General features: G+C 41.1%; 5 protein-coding genes across 10 annotated transcripts in view; 3 read left to right on the top strand and 2 right to left on the bottom strand.

The window, feature by feature from the left end:
• The window catches only part of oard1 (O-acyl-ADP-ribose deacylase 1), a 65,752-nt gene that overhangs the window by 4,830 nt on the left and 38,571 nt on the right, over positions 1 to 22,351 (bottom strand). The gene's annotated exons all lie outside the window — the stretch shown is intronic.
• On the bottom strand, positions 2 to 4,839 carry LOC133169294 (serine/threonine-protein phosphatase 4 regulatory subunit 2-B-like). 4 transcript variants are annotated; one of them, XM_061301399.1, is made up of 9 exons: positions 4,709 to 4,839; positions 3,823 to 3,904; positions 3,547 to 3,717; positions 2,856 to 2,949; positions 2,739 to 2,776; positions 2,593 to 2,667; positions 2,363 to 2,500; positions 1,631 to 1,920; positions 2 to 1,028 (listed from the first exon to the last, which is right to left on the bottom strand). In XM_061301399.1, coding segments are annotated over exons 2-9 (1,059 nt in total). In that variant the 5' UTR covers positions 3,825 to 3,904; positions 4,709 to 4,839; the 3' UTR covers positions 2 to 777. The 4 variants fall into 4 exon arrangements, with proteins under 4 accessions (XP_061157383.1, XP_061157373.1, XP_061157363.1 ...); XM_061301389.1 differs by having other exon boundaries at positions 4,648 to 4,773; XM_061301379.1 differs by lacking the exon at positions 4,709 to 4,839 and adding an exon at positions 4,424 to 4,609.
• LOC133169309 (eukaryotic translation initiation factor 4E type 3-like) lies at positions 4,920 to 8,495 on the top strand. The gene is made up of 7 exons (XM_061301413.1): positions 4,920 to 5,086; positions 5,737 to 5,809; positions 6,061 to 6,155; positions 6,232 to 6,292; positions 6,372 to 6,438; positions 6,899 to 7,054; positions 7,149 to 8,495. The coding sequence occupies exons 1-7, from the start codon at positions 4,920 to 4,922 to the stop codon at positions 7,187 to 7,189; spliced, it is 660 nt and encodes a 219-aa protein (XP_061157397.1). The 3' UTR covers positions 7,190 to 8,495.
• LOC133169281 (forkhead box protein P1-B-like) lies at positions 8,962 to 20,202 on the top strand. 2 transcript variants are annotated; one of them, XM_061301357.1, is made up of 16 exons: positions 8,962 to 9,105; positions 11,728 to 11,868; positions 15,769 to 15,924; positions 15,986 to 16,075; positions 16,546 to 16,657; positions 16,732 to 16,834; positions 16,945 to 17,052; positions 17,709 to 17,796; positions 18,041 to 18,118; positions 18,250 to 18,409; positions 18,519 to 18,595; positions 18,692 to 18,793; positions 18,859 to 18,986; positions 19,130 to 19,175; positions 19,250 to 19,413; positions 19,491 to 20,202. In XM_061301357.1, the coding sequence occupies exons 2-16, from the start codon at positions 11,743 to 11,745 to the stop codon at positions 19,645 to 19,647; spliced, it is 1,695 nt and encodes a 564-aa protein (XP_061157341.1). In that variant the 5' UTR covers positions 8,962 to 9,105; positions 11,728 to 11,742; the 3' UTR covers positions 19,648 to 20,202. The 2 variants fall into 2 exon arrangements, with proteins under 2 accessions (XP_061157341.1, XP_061157334.1); XM_061301350.1 differs by having other exon boundaries at positions 18,217 to 18,409.
• Positions 20,804 to 22,344, top strand: mdfic2 (MyoD family inhibitor domain containing 2). The gene is made up of 4 exons (XM_061270352.1): positions 20,804 to 21,003; positions 21,508 to 21,586; positions 21,671 to 21,814; positions 21,894 to 22,344. Exons 2-4 carry the CDS (start codon positions 21,511 to 21,513, stop codon positions 22,154 to 22,156), a joined length of 483 nt encoding a protein of 160 aa, XP_061126336.1. The 5' UTR covers positions 20,804 to 21,003; positions 21,508 to 21,510; the 3' UTR covers positions 22,157 to 22,344.

Below are 22,351 nucleotides of genomic sequence, written 5' to 3'. Positions count from 1 at the left end.
ATTGCTTTGTATAAATACAATGAAAGAAGCATTTATTTTCCTTTGTGCCCATGAGCACACATGACAAGTGCATAAAACTGATTTACAGGCATGTACAGTACTGTAAAAATCTCAAGTTATTAAAAAAAACGAGGCATGGCTACGACTATGGTATTAGAGGGAAGAATTGTTAAGGACTCTTAAGACAATGTTATGCATAAATGTCTTAACTTAATTGTCACTAACCATCAAGGAGCTAGTAAGTGCAATGTTAATGTTAAAAAAATAAAATAAAATAAGATGAAATATTCTCTCTATTTTCTCTAACATTTTCTCATAGAAAAGGATGTTAAGGGGAGCCAGATTCATCTGGAGAGGGACATTCTTTGTATCAAAACTATTCTTAGGCTAAAACAACTCAAGCTACCAAAGTACCTTTTGGAAATACATACATGCCAATGATGAAGGTATTGAACTCAGCTCATATGTTGTGGACATGAAATGGTCTAACATGGCATGGGGGATAGGGGTGTAGAAAAAAGCGAGTCAACAGTGGGAAAATCTCCATGATGTCCTTTTTAGTCCTTCAGACTAGTTGATATTTGACCAACCAGCTCATATTGAAGTAAACATAAGTTCCTTGCAAAAGGAACCATCCAGATCCTTATCACTCCTGACCCTGCAGCCTACAATTCCACAGTGATGCAGCATACCCTTGCTGTGTTGTCAGAGTGTCAAGAGTCAGTTAGGTCAACTGGCTCGTTTATTCACTTGCCTTTCCTATCCCCAGGCTTGATTTCAATTTGCGCAGTTTGAGTTGTCTGCACCGCCCCCTGTTGTCAGGTTGGGTGAATTACCAGGAGAGGCGAGGACCGCTTTGACACTGGGCAGGCAGTCTCCTCCGTCACTGCCGCTGCTGTCCCCAGTGTTGTGCTCAATCAGCGTATTCTCCTTCAGTTGTCCCTTCGATTGATGACTAGTGATGTCAGAGTGGGCCTTCTCCTCAAGTTCCCTCTTTTCACATGCTTGTGTCGGTGGGCTTCTGGGCTCTGAGGAGAAAAACGAGGTGAAAAACTGTTGTAAAACATTTTGACGGTAAAATTGATCTCCACTACTTTTTAGTTGAGGTAAATTACTTTGCAATCTATGCTCACAACAAATAACTACCGTTATTTCTAAGACGCCGGCTAATTTTTCTCCCACGCTTTGGATCCTTCGGTACGGTTGATTCATGGATTTTTACTAATACGTTTCATGCCGCCAATAGCTTTGCAGTAGTCTCGTCACATCTGACCAACGAAATGATCAAACACATCACAGTGGACCAATCAGTCATCCTGAGTCATCATATTCATCATTAGCGTAAGTCAGTGGGAGGTTTGGATGATGAAATATTTTACCAAAACTGTTCGCGTGCGACGAGTTAAGTGTTATGCCCGAATCTCACTGAACAGCAAAGTGAATGTTGTTGTTTTTTTGTCCGGGTTCGATCAAGGTTGTAAAAAAGACGTTCGCCAGACATTCGCAAAGTATGAATAGTCGCAAACAGTTTTTCTAGCTGACATCAAAATTTGAACATTTCCTTGGACAGTACAAGTCCATCAGAAAACCTTTGAATGACTCAGTGTGGGCAGAGTTCATGCACACCTACCTGGATCATCTATATTGGATTGTGTTCGACAAGATGGTTCGCTTTGGAATTGTCGATCGCTAGAGTCTTCTAAGAAGTCACCCTTTGCTGAGGATCTCTCCATTTCTCTACATGAGGATTCCTTGTTTTCTCTTGTTATGTCGTCGTCTTCCAGATTCTCGCTGACCCTTAGCCTCTTGTTGTTGTGCTTGTCAGCATCAGAACCCCCTTCTTCCACTTCCTCCTCATCAGTGTGTTTACTTTTTGTCCGGCTCAGTGTGATTTTGCCTCCCACGAGTGAAAGGTCAGTGCTGTATAAACAAAAATGTACGTTAATTAATGTATGATTCATTTCTTCATTGAAGCGTTCATATCAACAGTAAGCTGTGCGATCGAAATCCCTTGATCTTAGTGAGGTGAGTAGAATCATAGCCATGAATGAAATTTAACAGTATCAGACAATGTTAAATATGCCGTAACCACTAAAACTACAAGACCGGATGTCAAGTAATTTCAGAAAATACCGAATGCAATCTAGGTATGTGACAAGCAAAGTAAATAAACAAAATACAATAAAAAAAAATAAAAAAAGTATGAAATGTTAATCGAGACTTTGTAAATTCTGCAAAAAAAGTCATTTAAAATAGTTTAGTTGTTAAAATATGGTTGATCAAGTTGAGCTTGAAGGTATTAAGAAATATGTATCGGGCCCCAACTTGGCTCATTGGGCCACCATCCAAAAAAGGCTTCTACCTGACGCAAGGCTCCGCATTGGGCTCTCGCTCCTTGCTGATTGCACACTCAGAGAGGCCATTGGTGGAAAGTGAAGTCGACGATGACAGCTTCGGCCTATTCAGCCCTTTTGGCATGCCTGGTCCGTTAACATTTCGACTGCAAAATAATGCCATGCCGATTTCTTACACATGGAGAACCAAAAGGATTCACCCCTAAAAGTAACCCAGTGTGGCAAGAGTGGCTCCCACCTGTCAGAGTGTAGCAAAGAGGTGCCAGAAAACATCACTCCATTCATTCTGTTTGAACTCAACGTCCCATTTTTCCTGTTGAAAAACAGAAAGGAACTAAATTAATGTGTAGCAAAAATGTGAAGCATGACACTTTTGGGACTTACTCCGATGTAGGGTGCACACAGCTGACCACCATTACATTCTGTAAGTACAGACAGGAGGAATATGAATATTTAATACATTTCTAACATCACTCATTATTAATATTGAAAACTGACAACCTTTTCTATACCCCTGAGAAACTTATCTGTTCCTGTATAATGTCGCTTTGGGTCAGTGAGCAGCTCACACAGACGCTGAATGGTGAATGGGATTCTGGGAAAGTTACCAAGAGATATGTTTAGAAGGACTCACGGGAAACCGCCAGCATCAACACTGAACTTGAAATGTTGCCAAAGCTGACAAAGACATACCAACTTAAACACACTGGACTTGTGTCTCAGCCTGCCGCGGGTTTTAATGATCTTATTAAAAATGGATTCTTTTCTTGTCAGCTTAATTGCTTCCAGTTCTACAGTAATCACTAATGTCGGTGCCCTGTTGTAACAATACATCCCTTAGCCACAGTTAGGACATTGTACATCAATTCAACAATCACTTTGATAAGGTGAGAGCGAAACATAACTTTTATCATAACAATTATTTGACATAAAAAATAATACTGTAAACAAATCTCTGAAATAATGATAAATTATGTGTTTTGACTGTCTTGTTTCACCAAAACAGACTTCCGGCAATCGCTGTGGTTAATTTTAATGCAAAGCGATTAATAAAGAAATGGAATGTTTTTTCAGTTAAGCGGTAAAGATAGAAATGTAGTGCCTACTGTTTGACAGAAAAAAAAGTTTTATATCTGTTAAATCATGGGAAACTGTGGAAGAGGGAGAATATGATAGCATTTTATACACTAACCCATTATAGCTGTCAACTATTTTTAATATCCTCTTCTTCATCTCCTCGAAAGGAACATGTTCTACATTGGGATTGTGCGTGCCTCTCTGTTCAGGTGTCGATGAGTGAAAATCATCTATGATGTTCTCCAATTTAAACATGAAGTAGGATTTGAATTGTGACCACGGAATCCTAGGAGAAATCAGAAATTTGGTCAGAAGAAGTCAAAACAATTATCACAAAAAAATGACAAAAAAATGTAGGTTGTGTAATTGAGTGCAAATTTGTGGAACTCACATTGCTTCCCCTGTCTTGGCAACATGACACAGGAATTGCTCCAATACTGGACTTGTATCCCTTTTCACTTTATTCTCAAAATCTGTAAATGATGACATTGATAACTTTTTAATGTTTCTGACCAAAAGTAAAACACATAATTACATAATAATTACATAAACATAACATGAGACAATTAATTATATTGTTGTTGTTTTTTAAGCCACTTGAAGTGTTTCGGTGTTACAAGTCAAGATGACTCGCAGACTGAGCAAAAAGAACACAAGTACGTACGTACAAGTAGTGTTAACACCACAGCGTAAAATCATATATTATGACAATTGCATTATATTGCGGTTCTCTTGAAAGTTGCAATTTAGTAGCACCGTTTATTAGCTAGCATTTGCATAACTAATTGATAACGATTGTCCAATCAATGAATGAGTTATGGAAATTGCACAGCTTGCAAACTAAACTTGCTAGGTTGTAAGCTAAGTTGATCACGTAGTTACCAACGATTAGCGGTTCCGCTCGATGGTTGCCTCGAGTGGAACCGATATACATATCAAAAACTCTCACGAATGCGCAATTATTATTATTTTTTATTCAGTGTAATTTTTGCCTTGAAACGCTTCCAACAACGCCTCGGTGTCCATCGCTGCCTCCGGTAACCGAAGGAAATACTGTATTTGCTAGTTAGCAATAGCAAGCAACAACATAACAAAGCTGGTCCGGGTGAAGACTGCGCATGACTGTGGTGACGTCATATCTTTACGGAAAATGTCTGTATTATGAAACGGACGTTCAATTACTATCAAACTGAACTGTGACAACATCGAATCCTACGTATGATTTTCTGTGGACGTCAGACGTCGAAAGCACCCATTCACCCATCCATTTTCTGTACCGCTTTGTCCCCACTTGCATGTCCAAAGAGGAAGCGTCTTTTTTTAGTTGTTGTTGTGCGGTGCGGCTGAGTCATCAGCTGATCATCAGGTTTACTTTCACCGAGGAAACACTGCATATGTAACTCAGAAGCTGCGGTGGAAACAGCGCCAAAAGACGACTGCCAGTTTTTTGACAGTGTCATCGGAGTTCTGCGGAAAATAACAACAACAATGGCACTACCGGTGGCTGCCGCGTTACATTTGAATTCTCCATCCAGCCCGCTGGCTCTCCTGGAGCCCAGTATTCACATCCGAGAACAAGACACCGATTTGGGAAGCTACGATGGAGAAAGTGACATTCTGCCTTTACATTCTGCCTGGACCTTCTGGCTTGATAGGTACGTCACAGCTTTCCATTTGAAACAATAACGTTATTATTCAGCTGTTATATCTCAAGAGAACAAAGAAATTGGATGCAGTATGTAGCAAGTATTGAAAAATTGATATCAACACTAACAGTCGTTGCTGGGCACGTTCGACTAAATTCTATTCAAATAAAAGTCACGTCGATCAAAAGTTTCTAGCTTTTCTGACCTATTTTCCTTTTTAACCTTCATTTATATGACACCTTGTGAGTATCCCATAATTTAAAAAAAAATGATCACTCATACTGAAAGTAATTTCACACAAACTCAAATTAACTTCTCACTTGTTAGTTTTGCAAGTTTTAATGGTACAAAACTCAGCAAGGGCTGGGTTGCCAATAAACACTCATGTAGCTAGTCCTCCGACTAGGCCCCACTTAGACATCCACGTGTCATTTCAGATCAAATTTCATGTTGAATGAATTACACAAGCGTCATCCAAGGTTGCTGTGTTCTAATGAGGTCAGAGTTGTTTACTTGCTGATTCGTCATGTGATTCCCACCTCCATGCTTTCTGTTTGATTGGCAGGACACAGGAACGTGACACATACTGGGCAGAAATTTTATTTGGAACATGCCGAATTAATGTGTGTTTTTTTCTAAATAAGTATCTCCTTTGTCAGATCTCTTCCAGGTGCTACAGCAGCTGAATGTGAGTCCAACCTGAAGAAAATCTACACCGTTGAGACAGTCCAGGCAAGATTTCCAGTCTTTTATAATCTTGCCCCATCATACACAGTGTCTGTAACATAATTCTGCCAGAACAAGACTAGAACTTAGTATTTTAGAACTTACTCCATTTGTGAATTCCTAACAATAGCAGTGGTAGTTAAATGACAATAAAACCCTCTGGCTGGAATTTCCATATAGTTAAAGGAACTATTAAAATCTGGAACTATCTACCCAATCTCCCAGAAAAATGCAAATAAAACATTTGCCTCCTGTAGAACTTTTGGAGAGTTTATAACAACATACCCAATGTGGCCATCTTGCCACTGAGGTGCAGCTATCATCTGATGAGAGGTGAAAGAAAACCACTCTGGTGAGTTATTTGAAAGATAAATACTCTATCTACTCATCGACAAAATCTTATCTATTTTGTTATTGTTTTCAACCAGGGAGGAAGAAAGTAATGCGAAAGGAGGTGTTTGGAGGTTGAAAATACCAAAAGAGTGCACAGTGAGTGATGTGATGAAATGAAATAGCTCTGATTTTCACAATCTTTATGAGCTATTTAATAAAGTCTTTATCTTCACAGTCTGCTGTGTGGAAGGAATTGCTACTGGCCACCATCGGGGAGCAGTTCAGTGATTATTGTGCCGCAGGTACAGTAAGATATCGTTTCAATAACTCGCTTGAACGACATATGATCTATAGTAGTGGTTCTTAACCTGGGTTCGATCGAACCCTAGGGGTTCGATGAGTCGGTCTCAGGGGTTCGGCAGAGCCTCCGCCACGGAGGTCCAGACACACATGACTTATCTTGTAAATTCGTGATGACGCATATCGGAACCGGTCTCGCAAAAACAACAGCAGAAGTCACACTGATTTGCAGGTATGTATGTAATTTGTTGTGAGTTCATGCATTGTGTTTGTCCTTTGAACAAGGTGACCAGTAAAAAAACATATTTATGGGTTGAATTTGAAGAAAATCGTATTTTATTTTTCACTTAAGAGGGGTTCGGTGAATGCGCATATGAAACTGGTGGGGTTCGGTACCTCCAACAAGGTTAAGAACCACTGATCTATCGTCAATATTTAACCCGCGGCTCATTTTGCCCACAGAAGATGAAGTGGTCGGTGTCAGCGTCAGTGTAAGAGACAGAGAAGATGTTGTTCAGGTGTGGAATGGAAACGCATCCTGCGCTGATGATTCTAAAATTGTCGGGAGGATCCATGAGCTCCTTCCGGAAACGCCATTTAAAGCAGTGTTTTACAAACGTGAGTATTTCATCACATTGTGCGTTTCTGCAATTGTTTCATTGATTGTGAAGCTCATAAATGTTAAGTAATACTCATGTTTGCTTTGTTACAGCTCATAAGGATCATCATGCTTTTGAAGGAGGTCGAGCATGATGTTAGCACGTTTTGCACTTTAAAGCACAGCTCGCACCATAATATGTAGGCACATTTTGAAAGAGCTCACGTTTAATCTCAACATACTCGACTCAAAATGTAGCCGTTATATTATGGCAAGGAAATTCCTTTTGTTTTTCGGAACTAGTCATTCTTCTACTGTATTTGAAACAGTTTTGCTTGTTTTTTATTCTTACTAACTTGTGCACACAAAATATAACAGGTTATGTACAGATGTGTCATTTTGATCTATTATAGTATTCTTTTCAGTTCCCGGAACACAAACACATGGTCTTTAACTGAGTTCATCTTTAGAATGACACGTCTTTTTACTCTTTGTACATAACGGCCAAAATTAAGTTCCCTAAAGCACACTTTTGCAAACTTTAATGAGCCAATGCACCTATTTTACATAAACATTTCACGGCACACCACCAAACAAAAATATTGAAATAATGATGCTCTTGTCTCAATTTATCTTACTGTGTGTGAAATGTTGCTGGTTAATTGAACACAAAACTGATGTCGGAAGCCATGACTTAATTGTGTTTGTAGCAACTCCAAATAGCCTTTTTGCGTTTGAGACCAATACGTTGGGTCCTTTACCTCTCAGAAGAGCTGCTTGTCATAATTGAGAAATTGAAGCACACTGAATGCGGTTCAATGACTGACTAGAAACAGTGGCTTGCGCTGTTACACACACACACTGAATGGATTCATATTTACACTGTATGGTACATGGAGACTATCATAGTATAGTGTAGCGTACCACTGCTAAGCAGTCAAACAAATGACTTACCGACATCCACTCTCCATCTTACTATTGGTAAGATAGTAATGCATTTGCCATTTATGTCATGTGACCCAAGCAGCAGCACATTAAGACACTGTATCCAGGTCAAGTTTATTGTAGCTTTGTAGCTTCTCCCAGCTGATGTAAAAGACATCTCATTGTTCTGCCTTTCACTATTTTACTGCGCGCATGGTGACCTGGTTTAGAATAACAGCCCTAGACTAAAGGCAGTTGATATATGTTTATTTAATTTTCTTTAAGCCCCAAACTAATGACAGACTTTGCCAGGCTAGGTTAAAATTTTCTTACCCTTATGTTTTCACTGAAGTAATTCAATTAAAAGAGCGTGTTCATGGAAAACCCGCCTGCACGTCTGCAGTCGACCTTTCACTTCAAGACTTCTGACCTTTGTAACTGTTGATCTTGGACAGTGCCTTGTGTTTGCCAGCAAACAATATGTTTTGCGTGTGTTTGTTTGACTTTGTTTAAAATAAACCTGCTAAAAATTGTCAATGAATTTACGTAAATTCGTTTGTGGGTTCGCCAACAGAAATTGATGACTGCTGACACACTACATTGAACGTGGAGAGAGGGAAAATGTCGCCATCTTGTGGCTATTTAGGAGTCGTTCAAAGGCATTCTGAAAGTCTGAGTATTGCCAATTATTTTTGAGGCACGTTAAATAATTTTGCAATTAGATATCCATCCATTTTCTGGACTGAATATCCTCACTAGGGTCCTATTTTGTTTTTTTAATAAACTGAGAACACATTGCTGAATGAATCCCTTGCTGACAGGTTCAAACAAAGTTGATTAACCAATTCATTACTGTTTGAAACTCGGAGAATGCATTCGTCGCTTAACTTTTGTGAACCAGTTGTTTATCTAAGTATAACTTTACGACGATTCAAATGTATACAAATCTACACAGTGATCCGTGCGATCTTTTCGTTCCGAAACGGACGGTCCCGCGTGTGGACATGACGTCACCATTGTTTACTTTTATCGAAGCCACGCCCTCTGTTAGCAACTTGTGGCTAGCCCCGCCGCCAACGAAGCCACTCCGAGGTTCATTCTCCCGACACCGCACCGAGTCCAACTTTATCTACGCGTACGCAAGCTGGTGAGTAAAAGTGGACGGAGTCGCACGTAGATAAACGAATATTAATCTGGATGCCATATGTATTGCCATATCGACGTTGGCAAAACGAGAGAGATGATTCATTTCGGTTAGCGGCTAGCTTTTGTTGTGCATCGCTACGAAGCCCTAGGTTGGGTTTGAAAACACGTTCATATTCTCCGGAGGAGAGAAGAGGAAATTTAGCCTATGAATAACATGCGCCCATCGAATATGCTTACTCGCAGTTCCTCGTTCCACTAGCTTAATGTCGGGGTATATCATACAGCAATGGCTGCTTTCGGCGGATGTCGAGTTCATTCATTTTTTTGTGCCGAGCATATAGCACATTTCTTAATATTGTGCAACACCTATTTGACATCTGCTCAATCTTATTCAGATTGATAGTGTTTGAATGTCGAATATTGGGTGACACGACCCATCCTTAAAGTGAAGTAAACCCATCTTTGTAAATATGCTACTACCGGTACTCTCCTCTAAAACAGATTGGAGAACTCACAAACAACAAGACTGATTAGAACGATTGTATCGACCGCCCATCCAAAATGAAAGGGACAAACACATTGACACAATGCATTACGATCACCTTGGTTGCATGAGAAAGTTGAAGTCAAACTGTAACACCACAAAACCTCACACATTATTATTAGTTGTATCTTCTTAAAAACACTTTTGCCATACTCCTGTTTTTATAATCAAATGTTTTGCTCATAATGTCTTATTTTCTTGAATGCACAATCGTTAAATAGTCATTCTCGGTTCTTCCAAGAAAGTGGACTCACGTTTTCGAAACTCAGCTTTTTGTCTTTTGTAGTAACCGTGATCTTGAGTAAACACAAGAGAAACTTTGCCTGCAAATGGTAGATATGGTTTGGATTGACTTTCGTTTGCAGAATCACTTCACTTTTTTTTGCCATCTTTACAATGTCCCTCTCATTCATTACATAATACTTCGCTGACACTTTTCATGCAGGAAGTACTCTTTTTTTGTGTGTGTGTGTGTGTGTGTGTGTTCTCAAGTGACCAAATAAAATTTCATCTGAAACATGGACATCAGTCCCAACAATCCGAATAATTTGATGTTAATTTAATCGTGAGCCTAAATGACTGTTGTATATTTAACCGTTGACTTACAAGTTTGCGAGCTTTGAACCTAATGACGTTCTCCTTGAGGCAATGCCGCCCGTTTCATCTTAGCTTTTCCATCTGTTCACATTATCTGTTTGCTTACTTTATTTACTTTTGTTTATGCCGCTTAGCTTTTGACTCAAGCACTCCCAAGCTGTACACATAAAAGCCTTCTTGTGCATTGTACTACCTGACACGGCCGTTTATCGCACCACCTGGTTAATGGTAAATTGTTCCAGAAGGAAGATATGTTTGCACATAAACACAGACCCAGGGCCCCTGTGTTTACAGTAGTCATGGCAGCACTCAGTTATTCAACAAATAGACCAAGCATGTTCCTCTCACAGTTTCAGAGGAGACTGTTTGCAATGTGTACCGTACGTAGCTTGTTTGTTTCGTTTACGTTGCAGCCGGGTTGATTGCTAACCGAATTTCAGATAATAGTGAATAAAAGCATAGTGTTTTACCATTGAGTTTGCTTTGGTAACTTTTTGGAGAGTAGTTGTTGCCTTGCTGGATGTGTTTGGGTGTCTCTCAAGGCTTTTAACGGTGTTGTTCAGTTTCCGACACATAATGGCGTAAATAGTTGGGGAAACCACGTTCGGACAAATCTCCAAGCGTATGTTTATTTCTGAAATGGAAAACAATTTTTATTTACGCTAAGCCCATCTTTAAGTGCCGTGTAACGCCTTTAGACAACATATCCTTATTACACTTGTCGCCTCTGTATGCGCTTTTTTGCCTAGCTTGCTTGCTCCAGAATCTGTCAATGCTTTGCTGAGATGCTAATATAGTTTGAAAGGCCAAGTGCCAATATGAAGCATTGTCCGTGGCTTGGGGTCATGAAGAACCAAACGCTCTATAACAAGTCAACTAACAATCTGTTGTAACTGCCCCAACTAGTCTCAACACGGCATTCTGATTAATATTGCGTTTGTGGAATATGAGTTAAACAGCAAAATTCTCCCATTTATATCCTCAGGCTCACCAGTTTTCTGGAGCTGAGCTTTGATTGGTTGTGACTTGATACCTGTGATGTCATTTTCAATCGACAACAAATGACAAAATGGCCATCCCCTGAGATGTATAAAAACGGAAAAACGCTTAACTGACATTCCACAAACAAAACACCAATCAGAAGACGGTGTTTCGACCAGTTGAGCTGTACAGAACACATTATTACAATCGAAATTTGGGGTTTGACTTCCCCTTTAAGTGATCTTAATTTTTGCTATGGCTACTTTGTAACTGGTAGCTTACTTAAAATACATCATTTAAAAACCATGGAGCCAATCCCCTCATGTTCATTATGCCACCAAGATGTTCCTACTGTGGGTATAAACGGTAGTTGGAATTTATCATGCTCCTTGACTTGACTTTTAAATAACCTCACCATTGAGATTTGTATTTTCTGTCTACCATTGTGCCACAGTTTTCATCCAGCTGTTCCCATTGACACCATTTGTTTGTTTTTCTCAGGTCAGTGAAGTCCAGATGCACGAGTCTGGGTCAGAACCAACTAGCCACGCCATTCCAGCTGTTAGAACACAGAACGGGAAAAATGCTGAGAATGACAGTCGACTAAGGAGCGGCCATACTCCTCCCCCAGAGTCACCCAGGGTCAGTTTATTCCTGTTGGTTTCCCTTTCTTACACAAAACCTGATTGTTCAGTCTCTCATTTTGGTTATATCACCCCAGTATTGGAGCATTGCTCGCATTTTGGGAGCACTTTTGCTCAATGCACACATTGAAGAGCACCGTGTGACATTAGTGTGTGAATTACGGCAGATAGATTGATAGAGGGATGGATTGATGGGCGGGCGGGCTGGTGGACGGACGGATGGATGGATAGATACTCTGTAGATAGATAGATAGATAGATAGATAGATAGATAGATAGATAGATAGATAGATAGATAGATAGATAGATAGATAGATAGATAGATAGATAGATAGATAGATAGATAGATAGATAGATAGATAGATAGATAGATAGATAGATAGATAGATGTGAGGTTTTTGTTTTGTGAGTGCAATGTAGCCTTGAACCCCTCACTGTGTCTTTATATTATTGTTGAAAGTTAGCACTGAGAGGGGTGCAGGGATTTTGAAAGGGAGGGAGTTGAGAGGGGGATTTTCTTTTAGCTCTTGTCCTGAGCCCCCCACACACAGTTTTTGCCTGTTAAACGGTTTCAATCAACTACTTTTTGTGCCCGGTTGTGCGTCTGCTAGGGAAAGTCACGTGTCTGTGATCGTGCAATATAATATTGTGGGTGTTTTTGCAGTTGCTTGTGCTTTGCAGGATACGTGTTAGTATTAGATTTTAGTGCTTTTTTTTCGCATCCATGTGTGCGTTTGGCTGTCAGTCATCTCGGAGTTCGCAAGACCAGTCTTGCAGGAACAGATCTGTGTTTACACTGGACTGCTCACTGGTATGACTCTCAACAATAACAACAACACAAGATGTTTGGACTTGCTGGCTGCCATGGTAACAGGGATTAGGCAAAGGCTGTTGTTGTGTTGATGGTGTCCACAGAAAAACAGAGGGGCCAACCAGCTCTGCCTGTCTGTCTGTGGGGTAGACCTGTTTTTTTTTTTTTCATGGCTTTTGTGGCCACCTTGACTGCATTGAATCCCATAAGAAAGGCCAAACAAGGAGGCCGTCGACTGTTATTGTTAGCCCACAGCCCCAGTGAAATTCTCCGTCAGTTTGTTTACCCGACTCTAAACAGACTCTGCCTCTGAGAGATGTTTGTTTGTGGTTCAGACCTTAATTAAAATATGAATCCTGCATTCTGTTTTTCGTAAACAGGCTCTGCCTGCTTTTTATTCATTATTTAGTCTCTTTGCAATTTTGATGACTTTGTTTATGTTTACTACAAACATTGCCAGAGCAGTGAGGCGCTCGACAGGGAGCGGAGTGGGGGTTGGTAGATTGCTGCAAGCACCGTAGAGGATGTTGTTTATGTGGCACTGGTTGTTGTTGTTGTTGTTGTTTTGATGGCAGTCTAATTCCCCCGCGGTCATCTGCTGTTGTTTGGTACGTTTTGATCTGAAACGGATTGACGGAACTTTCTGCACTCGAAGGTGAGTTGGGAAAATGATCACGCACAAACGTTACGTTACGGTGTTTCACGTTACAAGTTTCTTTGATGGTATGGCATGCGTCACACTTATACATGTGTGTCAGACCCCCGGCCCATTTTTAAGTGGCCTGCAACTTTGAAAACAATACATTCCACTTTACCAACCCAAGTGATCGTAAACATATCCTTCAACATTTTGTAATTTTACACAAAGTCCTAGGGGTATATAAAATTTTGAGTACCGAGAGTGAGAGAAAATAAGGATAGTCCTAAAATGTCAAAATGAACTATTGACGGATGTGAAAGTCCCTGGTCTGTCAAGGACACGAAATGGTATGAAAACTCTGCTATTGAACACGGCCGATGTTTAATTTATACAATTGGCGTTTGTACAAACAAATGCAGAAGCAAGAAATGCCTGCTGTTAATGTGCATTTGTTGTCAGAGAAAGACCATGTGGGATGCTGAAGTCAAGTCGAAGTCAAAGTCTGCTTTATTGTCAATCCCTTCATATGTCAAGACACACAAAGAAACCGAAATTCCGTTTCCTCTATCCCACGGTGACAAGACATAGTACACGATAGACATACAAGTAGACGACATATAATAAAAACAAGAAGGCACAAACAATGAATAATAAATAATAAATAAATAATATGAGTGATGAATAAATAATAAACAAATAACCCAATAAATAAGAGGAGCAAAACTGAGCCAGTGTGCATACAGCAGACAGTAAGCATGGCGCAAAGTACAGGACGCTACGCTGAAAGGGGGAGCGAGTTCAGGATGGATGAACATGCAGTCCCTGCTCATCTGTATTGGCGCATCCACGTTTGCATACATTCTTTTAAAGCTTCATTGCACCGGTTGTAAACAAACCGTTGGTGTCCATTGCCAAACAGCTCTATTTTTGTTTCGTCCGCCCAGAAAATATTTTTCCAGAAGGATTGTGTTTTGTCCAGGTACTCCTTGACAAAATGTAGCTTTTCCTTTTTATATGCTTGCCTCCACAAATGCTTCCAGTTTGGCTTTCATAGCCTTCGTTTTGAAACACAGGAATACATAGGTCTTTGGAGATGGCTTCACATACAAATTGGAGGTCTTGTGCTTGCAAATTACAGTACGACCTTCTAATGTCTTCAGACAGCTCATTTGTTTTTACCATTGTGACAATGGAAAAGGGGACAACAGCAGGCCTTTTAAAACATAAGTCACAATTTGTTGCTTAATTCATGTCACATAGACAATTTAGAACAAACGGTTCTCATTTGTGATTTACTGAAGGTGAGTCACAATGTGTTTGCATACTGATTTACAGGAAAGACTGCCAACGCCAGTGACACAGCGCACTTTTGAGTTTTCTATTTTCCCTCTCATTGTTCATTGTTTTCGTTGTTTATCAGTTGCTCTTTCATTGAAAAGGTTCTCTGTAGAAAAGAAGCATTTTGTAATTAGTCGACAACGATTGTAACAATAGCATTCTTAGCGCTGACATTCGTTGTAATAAGATATTGCAGGTTGAACCACTAAAATGAGATTTTTAGTAGATACGACAGCCAACATTTCTTTTTGAAGCTCCGTTTTAAGGTCAATTGACTTCTTAATAATAACTTTAATAATGTGTCCTAGTATGCGTTTGATTTGTGGTTCTGTTTCATGTTTGTAAAGCGTGTTCAAACACGTGTGACGCGTCACCACCCAACCAACAAGGGCATTCTTATCAAGTGCATTCGTAATATGTTTACTCGAGCGTTTCATCTTGTTTTTCTCTCTGCCAGTGTTTTCATCACTGTCAGTGACACCACACCCAGTTTTTCCCTTTGTGCTTTGTGTGTGAGTCTGTTTAAAAGTTCACAAAAACACCCACTGGCCAGTAGTGAAAAGGTCCATTTCCTCTCTTGTGTTGCCGGTCGTAATGTATGAAAGGATGGATGGAGCACTCGATGCATACAGTGGCCCCTGGATGTACTGCATATGCCTATTCTGTGTGATATGGCATTCAAAATTTTGGACAACCAAATTCTGTTGATTCTCAGCCTTGTATTTGTGACAAGTTAGTGGATATTACACAACAATTAATTACCACTTCTCCAAAAACAGTGGACCTGTCGTTTTATCAGCCCTTGCCTATTTGCAGACACAAAATACATCATCTCAGTTTTTTCCTCAGGTTTTGATCAATCACATTGGACGTGCATTTTTTTGCATGCTCTAGGACTGCACAACTGTGCAGCAAAGTTGGCTTGTTCGGCAGATACGATTTTTGGTTGAGCCTCTGTTAGTTGATAAGCTCCCACATCTGTTTGCATGCTCTTGCTTGAAATTTTGCCCATTGTTTCACACGCAACCCTTATAATTAGATCTTTGATGATGTCAGGAATTAAGCCTTGGCTGGGCTGTTGATTCATCCTCAATGTCCTGGTTGTCACAGGTTCCAACATCGTCATCCATGATGACCCCACCAGCTGAGGCTCCGCCGCAGCAGCAGCCGCAGCAGCAACAACAGCAAGCGGCGCAGCAGCAGGTTCTCAGCCCTCAGCAGATCCAAGCCCTCTTCCAGCAGCAGACGGCCCTCATGCTGCACCAGGTACTGCGTCTGGAAAGGGGTACAACCCGTCAGTTTGGTCTGATTCTTGTTTTATGTGCAGCAACAAATTCAAGAGGTCTTCAAGAATCAGCAAGAGCAGCTAAATATGCAGCTGCTCCAACAGAAGAATGCAGGGATTGTTAGCCAGGAGGTAAGTGGACATATTTGCACCTCTTACCTCCACACAGATGCACATCTGTGAATATAAATTCCGATGCCCAGTGTGATAAACATACTTGGGAAAAAGAATCTTCTCATAAATCCGTCAACATGAAATTAGCAGAATGAAGAGGCACTTGGCTGAGAGCAGGTGTGGGTGTGTGCATGCAGGAAATGTTTTTTTTCTTTCTAAATGTGCTTGTCTTCCACAAGAGGTATGCAGACAATAAAGGGAGTCTTTCTGACCACATTAGTCGATCCTTTGGGAGTACTGTAGAACTAAAGTGAAATAATCGCATTAGCTTGTAACAGTAAGTCCAACATCCCTTCCCATTAATGCTGTCACCGCTCGTCAACCGCTAACTGACTTTTTGTTGTCTTTGGGCTTGCAGTATTTGTAGAGATTTGAACCGTTTTGTTGTTGTTTGTGCCCATTCGTAAATCACTCCCTTTGTGTCCTAGCTTACGGCACAGCAGATTGCCATCCAGCAGCAACTTCTTCAGGCGCAGCAGCAGCATCTGCTCAACCTGCAGAGGCAAGGCCTGCTCTCCGTGCTCCCCACCAGTCTTACCGGTACGTCGGCAATCCAAGAGGTGAAGCTCGGACAGGCAGATGGACGGACTCTAACACGCCGTTGGGTTTTCTAGGCTGTGAAAATGGCACGTTATCCACAGGCGGAGACTCCAGAGAGTCGTCCAATCACCAGTCTGCGACCAACGGACACCCCGCTCTCCTGAAAAGGAAGGAAAGGTGCTTTCCTGTGAAAACTTTCATACATCCTGTTCTGCAGTATTGTGGGCCAGTACTTTCGTTTACTTGCGCATCCAGAGACACCGGTGGTATTTTCTGACTTGTTCCAGCGCCTCGCTCGATGAAAACGTGCCCAGTAGCCACGCTCTCTACGGGAACGGCATGTGTAAATGGCCCGGCTGTGAGACAGTCTTTGGAGACTTTCTGGCATTTCTCAAGTGAGTAGTGGCTTGTTGCTGCAACACTGATTGGACCCTTTGGTGGTGCCTATTTATTTCTGTCCAGGTACTGTTTGTGAGATGTTTTGATGAGTGACTTTTTTTGGCTTTCCATCCCATCTGATTTTTTTTTAAGGCGTGCTCTTTCCGATATTGATCCGAGACTGATCCCCGAAGGTGTTTGAAGGAATCCTATATTGATTAAAAGGATTATTTGCGTGTTTTGCTACACTTAGAACACATTGAACAGTAGCCACAAAATGGTACCCAAGTGGCACTGCAAACCTGTGCCTCAAATCAGACGCCTGGAGATAGTCGTGCCCGGGCGGACAAGGCTCAAAAACAATACTGGCAAATTGAGAAAAAGAGAAATCCTACCCGTGTGTATTTATAGGCAAGTTAGTTTAGACTATCAGCAAAACTTCCTGAAATGTTTTATTCAGTCTCAAATTTAGTTTTGAAACACTTTGGCTAGTGTATCACAGTTATACAACCAGTGCGTGCATGACAAGTCCAGACAAAAAAAACAGGATCTTAAAAAAAAAAAAAAGAATAATTTATGCATTTTCTACCGCTGGCACATTTAACACATTCATTTCCAGCCGCGATGTTTGCTGTTCTTAAATCTGCTCTTGAATGTGTTTTTCCCCCCGCAGGCATTTGAACAGTGAGCACACGCTTGACGACAAAAGCACCGCACAGTGCCGCGTGCAGATGCAAGTGGTTCAGCAGCTGGAACTACAGGTTTGTTTCAAGTAGTTTGTTTCATCAAAGAAAGTCAACTTTGTAGCGTTATCTACACACTGACTTTATATAAAATGTCTGCCAGCTATGGTGCCATGTTGGTTTCACACCACGTCTGGAACTAGAAATGGCCTTTTTTGACAAGCTTACACCTCCATCCGTGCCAGATAATAAGCCAGTGTGTTCTTGTCACATCACAGACAGTGAACTTAGCACCTCTCTATTTCATGTGCTTTGAACATAGCTAAAGAAAGACAAAGAGCGACTTCAAGCAATGATGGCTCACCTGAAGTCGTCGGAGCCCAAAGTTGCCGCTCAGCCCGTAAGTTTGCCGATTAACGCTTTGATGGTAGATTGCATGGTTCAAGGGATATCATTCCAATGTTTTGTTTTTTCTCTTAATTTGTTTTTCCTTTGCAGGCAAACCTTGTGCCTAACGTGTCCTTCTCCCAGGCAACGCCGCCCAAAGGTCCCCATATGAGCTTGTCCCAGAGCGCCACGGCGCCTTCCACGCCACTGACGCCCCTGTCCGAATCCCCCTCGGTCCTCACTCCCAGCGGTGGCTTCAACGGAACCCCTGTACGCAGACGGTACAGCCGCTCTGTCAGCCAAGGTGAATGCCAAACATCCACAGGCACCTGACCACGACGGGGAAAAAAAAGAGCATTTTGAATTTGCATATTCATTTGCAATTTGAGAGTAAGATTGTTGTTTTTGAACAGATATCGTTGATAATAAGGAGTTCTACCTGAGCACAGAAGTTAGACCGCCATTTACATACGCGTCGCTCATACGACAGGTGAAGGCTATGTTTGATGAAAACGCAAAATGGTGTGTTTGCAAGAATTTGCAATTGTTCTCTTTACTTTTGGAATATTTCCTTCATCTTCCTCAGGCAATATACGAGTCACCGCGCAATCAGTTGACTTTAAATGAAATCTACAACTGGTTCACAAGAAACTTTGCCTATTTCCGACGCAACGCGGCCACGTGGAAGGTACGGCCGCCAGTCGGTGTCAATCGTCTGCGTATCGTAATGTATTATTTTCTGGAAATGTCCAGAATGCTGTCAGACACAACCTGAGCCTCCATAAGTGCTTTGTACGCCTGGAGAACGTGAAGGGAGCCGTGTGGACGGTGGACGAGATCGAGTTCCACAGACGAAGGCCCCAGAAGGCAGCCGGTAATGGGTGAGTTGGCTAATGCCTTGTTGACGCCACACCATCTCAGACCCAACGTTCCGCACAAATGTTTTTGGGAGGTTTGGCGTCTGAGACTTAGTCATTTCCCGCCGAGCCCTGACTTGCTTTATTTCTTTTCTTTGCAATTACAGCTCCCTCTTAAAAAACCGACAGAGCTTAGCTGGGTCTGCTTCCCAGGTAGGCCTGTGGTGTGCGAAAAAGTCGTACCTTGTGGATGACGTCACACGAAACGATAATTGTGACTTTCTCAGGTTGGAAGTTTAGACTGCAACGCCTTCTACAACTCGGGTGTGATGGGCAGCATCCCATTGCATTCCCTGCCCCACGTCCTCCAGGAGCAGATGAACGGCGCCCTTGCCAACGGGTCCGGCTACCAAAGCGACGGCAGCGCCACGCAATCGCCACCGCAAGCTTTGTATGCCCCCCCACGCTCAGTACTGAATGATTGCTGATGAAATGCGTTTAATACGCCACTTTTGTTCATTGAACCAGTATCAAAGAGGAGCAAGAAGATGGGGAAATCTGTGAAAATTACCCTTACGAATCTCCCGAGAGCACAGATGAGCACGGCCACAGCCCGGAGACGAACCGCGACGACAACAACGGCAGCCCGGAGCGGCTTCGTCTGGACCGCGTGCCCTCTCTCTGACCACGCGGTCCAAGATTTCAAAACCACGTATTCCAAAAGAGTCCCAAAGCAACTGCTTCATCGACATAACCAAACACTCTTGTTGTTCTTTTATTATTTATCAGTATTTTGGGGGGTTCTTTTAATCCAGTTTTTAATTCTGTACAGTCAAGTGAGATCACACATGTGAAAACGGTCTTTTCATGGTTGATATTTTTTAAACACGAGCATGAGGAGCAGAGAAGCCAAAGGAAAGGGAACACGGATAGGGAGCACTTCACAATTAAAAAAATAAACAGAAAAAACAATAGTTGATTTTTATTTTAGTCATATTATATATGCATTTGTAGAGATGATTCTTGATATGTTCACTGCCTCCGTGATCGCATATATTTGTAACAATATCATCAGGTGATTAAAAAAACAGAATGTCTTTATACGTGTTGGTATTTTTCACCCCCACCACAAACATTGCTGAATTTTCTCAAATTGAGCATGTATGAGTAGATGCTATAGATTTACCTTTTACTGTAGACCAACTCTATGAAGAATAAATTCATCATGATAACTGTCAAAGCTGTGTAGTTTGTTTTGTGAAATTGCTCCCATTGGGCGTTTCTCTTGTATCCAATTAAATGGGGGAGTTTATTCCAATTGCGAACAAGATTTGAATGTCGACTCTCTACCCCCCAAATCTCTGGACAAAACATAGCTGTAAGAGTCTTGAGATTACAAAAGTCGTGATAAATTGTCTCTTCCCCGTCCCCCTCCCCTCATGTATGTCTTTGCCTTGTTCCCTGTAAGCGTCTTTGGGGTTTTGAAAAGCGCTATACAAATTTAATGAATTGTTATTATTATAAATCGTCACAGAATGAATATTCAACTTCATCAGAATTGCAGCACAAGCTGAATACTATTCAGTGAATAGCATTAGCATTCCAAATGCCACAATGGATTATTCCCTATAGAGTTATTAAATACTATAGAAGAAATATTACTACTTCTGGATGATCCCCTCTCTGTCATAGTTTCAGCAAAGAAAACAGGTCAACAAGGCTGCGTGATGTGCAGGCTGTGAGTGTGGCTTTGAATGCATGCCTAATGATTGACACATTCTTTGTGTCTCTGATTGGTTGTCTTTCCCCGGGCGTGGTGGGTTTTGAAACATCAAATTTGATGTGCAACATGGGGCCAGAGAGCGCTGTTGAATATTTGAAGAACCGATTATTCTATGACATCACACGGTTAGGTGGCTCCCGATTGGCGAATAACAATGGTTAAAGACCAGTGGAAGTGGGACACAATGGATGGATGCTCAGATCAACCACACAGAGGTCCGAATCCACACTCTACTGGAGTAATTAGCGACAAAGACAGGTAATGTGATATTTTAATTCTCTTCGATATATGAAATTTATTCTTGAAATCATTGAAATGATAAGTAAACATGAGCATTACACTGGTATTGATGTTTTCAGTTTTACATTTTGAAATTAATTAAAATAAATTTGGGGGGCAAAGCTGATTCCAAATCTGCCCTCGTTTTTTCTTTAGCATGTTTTAATAATAATAATAATAATAATAATAATAATAATAATAATAATAATAATAATAATAATAGTTAATAATAATATTTTTGATTAATAAAAATTCTGAAACGTCAAAGTTATAAATTACAATGCATGGTAAAACCTGTATTGCTCAAGATTATTATAGGGAAATGGGAAAAAGTGAAGACATTTTTCTAAATATGCCAAAACTACATTCACATAAAATCATCTGTGAATAACATTAACTGTAGAACAGTGTTATTGTTGCTTCATGCAAAGAAATTTTGCCAAACTTTAATCGTTACAAAGTAACATTTATTTTGCTCTGCAGGAGATGGCAACTTCTCCCTCAACTGCTTCTGAGCCGAATTTTACGGAGCTTGGGGAAAAAGCAACTACTGAGAGTGATGGTAGGTTTACATCATCTTGTTTATAATTTAACAGACTAAATGTGTTTATAATTTAACCGAGAACCATGAATACTTATTGTGTAGTTGAGAATCCCCCCAGTTCCTCTGAGCGGGAAGCACACATCGGATGGAATGAATCTGGAATCTTGGAAACAGGGTCGGACAGTTTGAAGAGCAGCAGCAGTAGTGTGTTTTCCTATGATGACTCACATCGGCCTGTCACTAACGGTAGTGTACATGTTGCAATAACCAGCAACACTATTCACAGTTGAAACCAAAGTCTGATGTTTCTCTTTTCCACCCTCAGAGGACTGTGCAGGACTTTTGCTGGCTTGTCTGTATTGTCGCTTCAATGAGTTCACAAACCTGCTGCTGGACACATTCAGCAGGGCCGTCAGCCATTACTTTCCTTCAGGGAATCATGTCACAGAGTCCAGTGAGAGGGACCATCAGGGATGGGAGTGCTGGACCTGCAACCTGGGACTGGACTGGGATATCTGCAACTCCTGCCAGGACTCAGCAGAACTTCTCGAGCTAGCCATGGAGATATCAGAAGTATGCTTTCGCTGAGAAAAGCTCATGGCAGCTTTGGAAGCTTAAATAGAAAAGTAGCAGTGAAAAATGCAGTGGTGCTCAACCAATGTATTGTGAGTGATCAATCGGTGCAGGAAATTAAGAGGTGGGTGATATTTTTCAATGTGGTCATTCACATCCATTGCGATTCAACATTCTTTTCATTTTTTGCACGAAGACTAAGTAGAAACC

Source organism: Syngnathus typhle, linkage group LG2 (assembly GCF_033458585.1).
Source record: "Syngnathus typhle isolate RoL2023-S1 ecotype Sweden linkage group LG2, RoL_Styp_1.0, whole genome shotgun sequence".
Taxonomy (NCBI): Eukaryota; Metazoa; Chordata; class Actinopteri; order Syngnathiformes; family Syngnathidae; genus Syngnathus; species Syngnathus typhle.
The sequence above is the reverse complement of the archived record's forward strand: the minus strand, read 5'-3'. Positions and strand labels throughout refer to the sequence as shown.

Excerpts from the sequence above, each read along its gene's own strand:
- LOC133169281 (XM_061301350.1), top strand. The coding sequence starts at position 11,743 with ATGCACGAGTCTGGGTCAGAACCAACTAGCCACGCCATTCCAGCTGTT. Across the intron at positions 16,658-16,731 it reads GCTCCCCACCAGTCTTACCG|GCTGTGAAAATGGCACGTTA; the intron begins GTACGTCGGCAA and ends TGGGTTTTCTAG. Across the intron at positions 17,053-17,708 it reads GACTTTCTGGCATTTCTCAA|GCATTTGAACAGTGAGCACA; the intron begins GTGAGTAGTGGC and ends TTCCCCCCGCAG.
- LOC133169309 (XM_061301413.1), top strand. The coding sequence starts at position 4,920 with ATGGCACTACCGGTGGCTGCCGCGTTACATTTGAATTCTCCATCCAGC. Across the intron at positions 6,156-6,231 it reads GGTGAAAGAAAACCACTCTG|GGAGGAAGAAAGTAATGCGA; the intron begins GTGAGTTATTTG and ends GTTTTCAACCAG. Across the intron at positions 6,439-6,898 it reads CAGTGATTATTGTGCCGCAG|AAGATGAAGTGGTCGGTGTC; the intron begins GTACAGTAAGAT and ends TTTTGCCCACAG.
- mdfic2 (XM_061270352.1), top strand. The coding sequence starts at position 21,511 with ATGGCAACTTCTCCCTCAACTGCTTCTGAGCCGAATTTTACGGAGCTT. Across the intron at positions 21,587-21,670 it reads AGCAACTACTGAGAGTGATG|TTGAGAATCCCCCCAGTTCC; the intron begins GTAGGTTTACAT and ends CTTATTGTGTAG. Across the intron at positions 21,815-21,893 it reads ACATCGGCCTGTCACTAACG|AGGACTGTGCAGGACTTTTG; the intron begins GTAGTGTACATG and ends TTCCACCCTCAG.
- LOC133169294 (XM_061301370.1), bottom strand. The coding sequence starts at position 4,365 with ATGTATATCGGTTCCACTCGAGGCAACCATCGAGCGGAACCGCTAATC. Across the intron at positions 3,905-4,313 it reads AGCGGAACCGCTAATCGTTG|ATTTTGAGAATAAAGTGAAA; the intron begins GTAACTACGTGA and ends CATCATTTACAG. Across the intron at positions 3,718-3,822 it reads GCCAAGACAGGGGAAGCAAT|GATTCCGTGGTCACAATTCA; the intron begins GTGAGTTCCACA and ends GATTTCTCCTAG.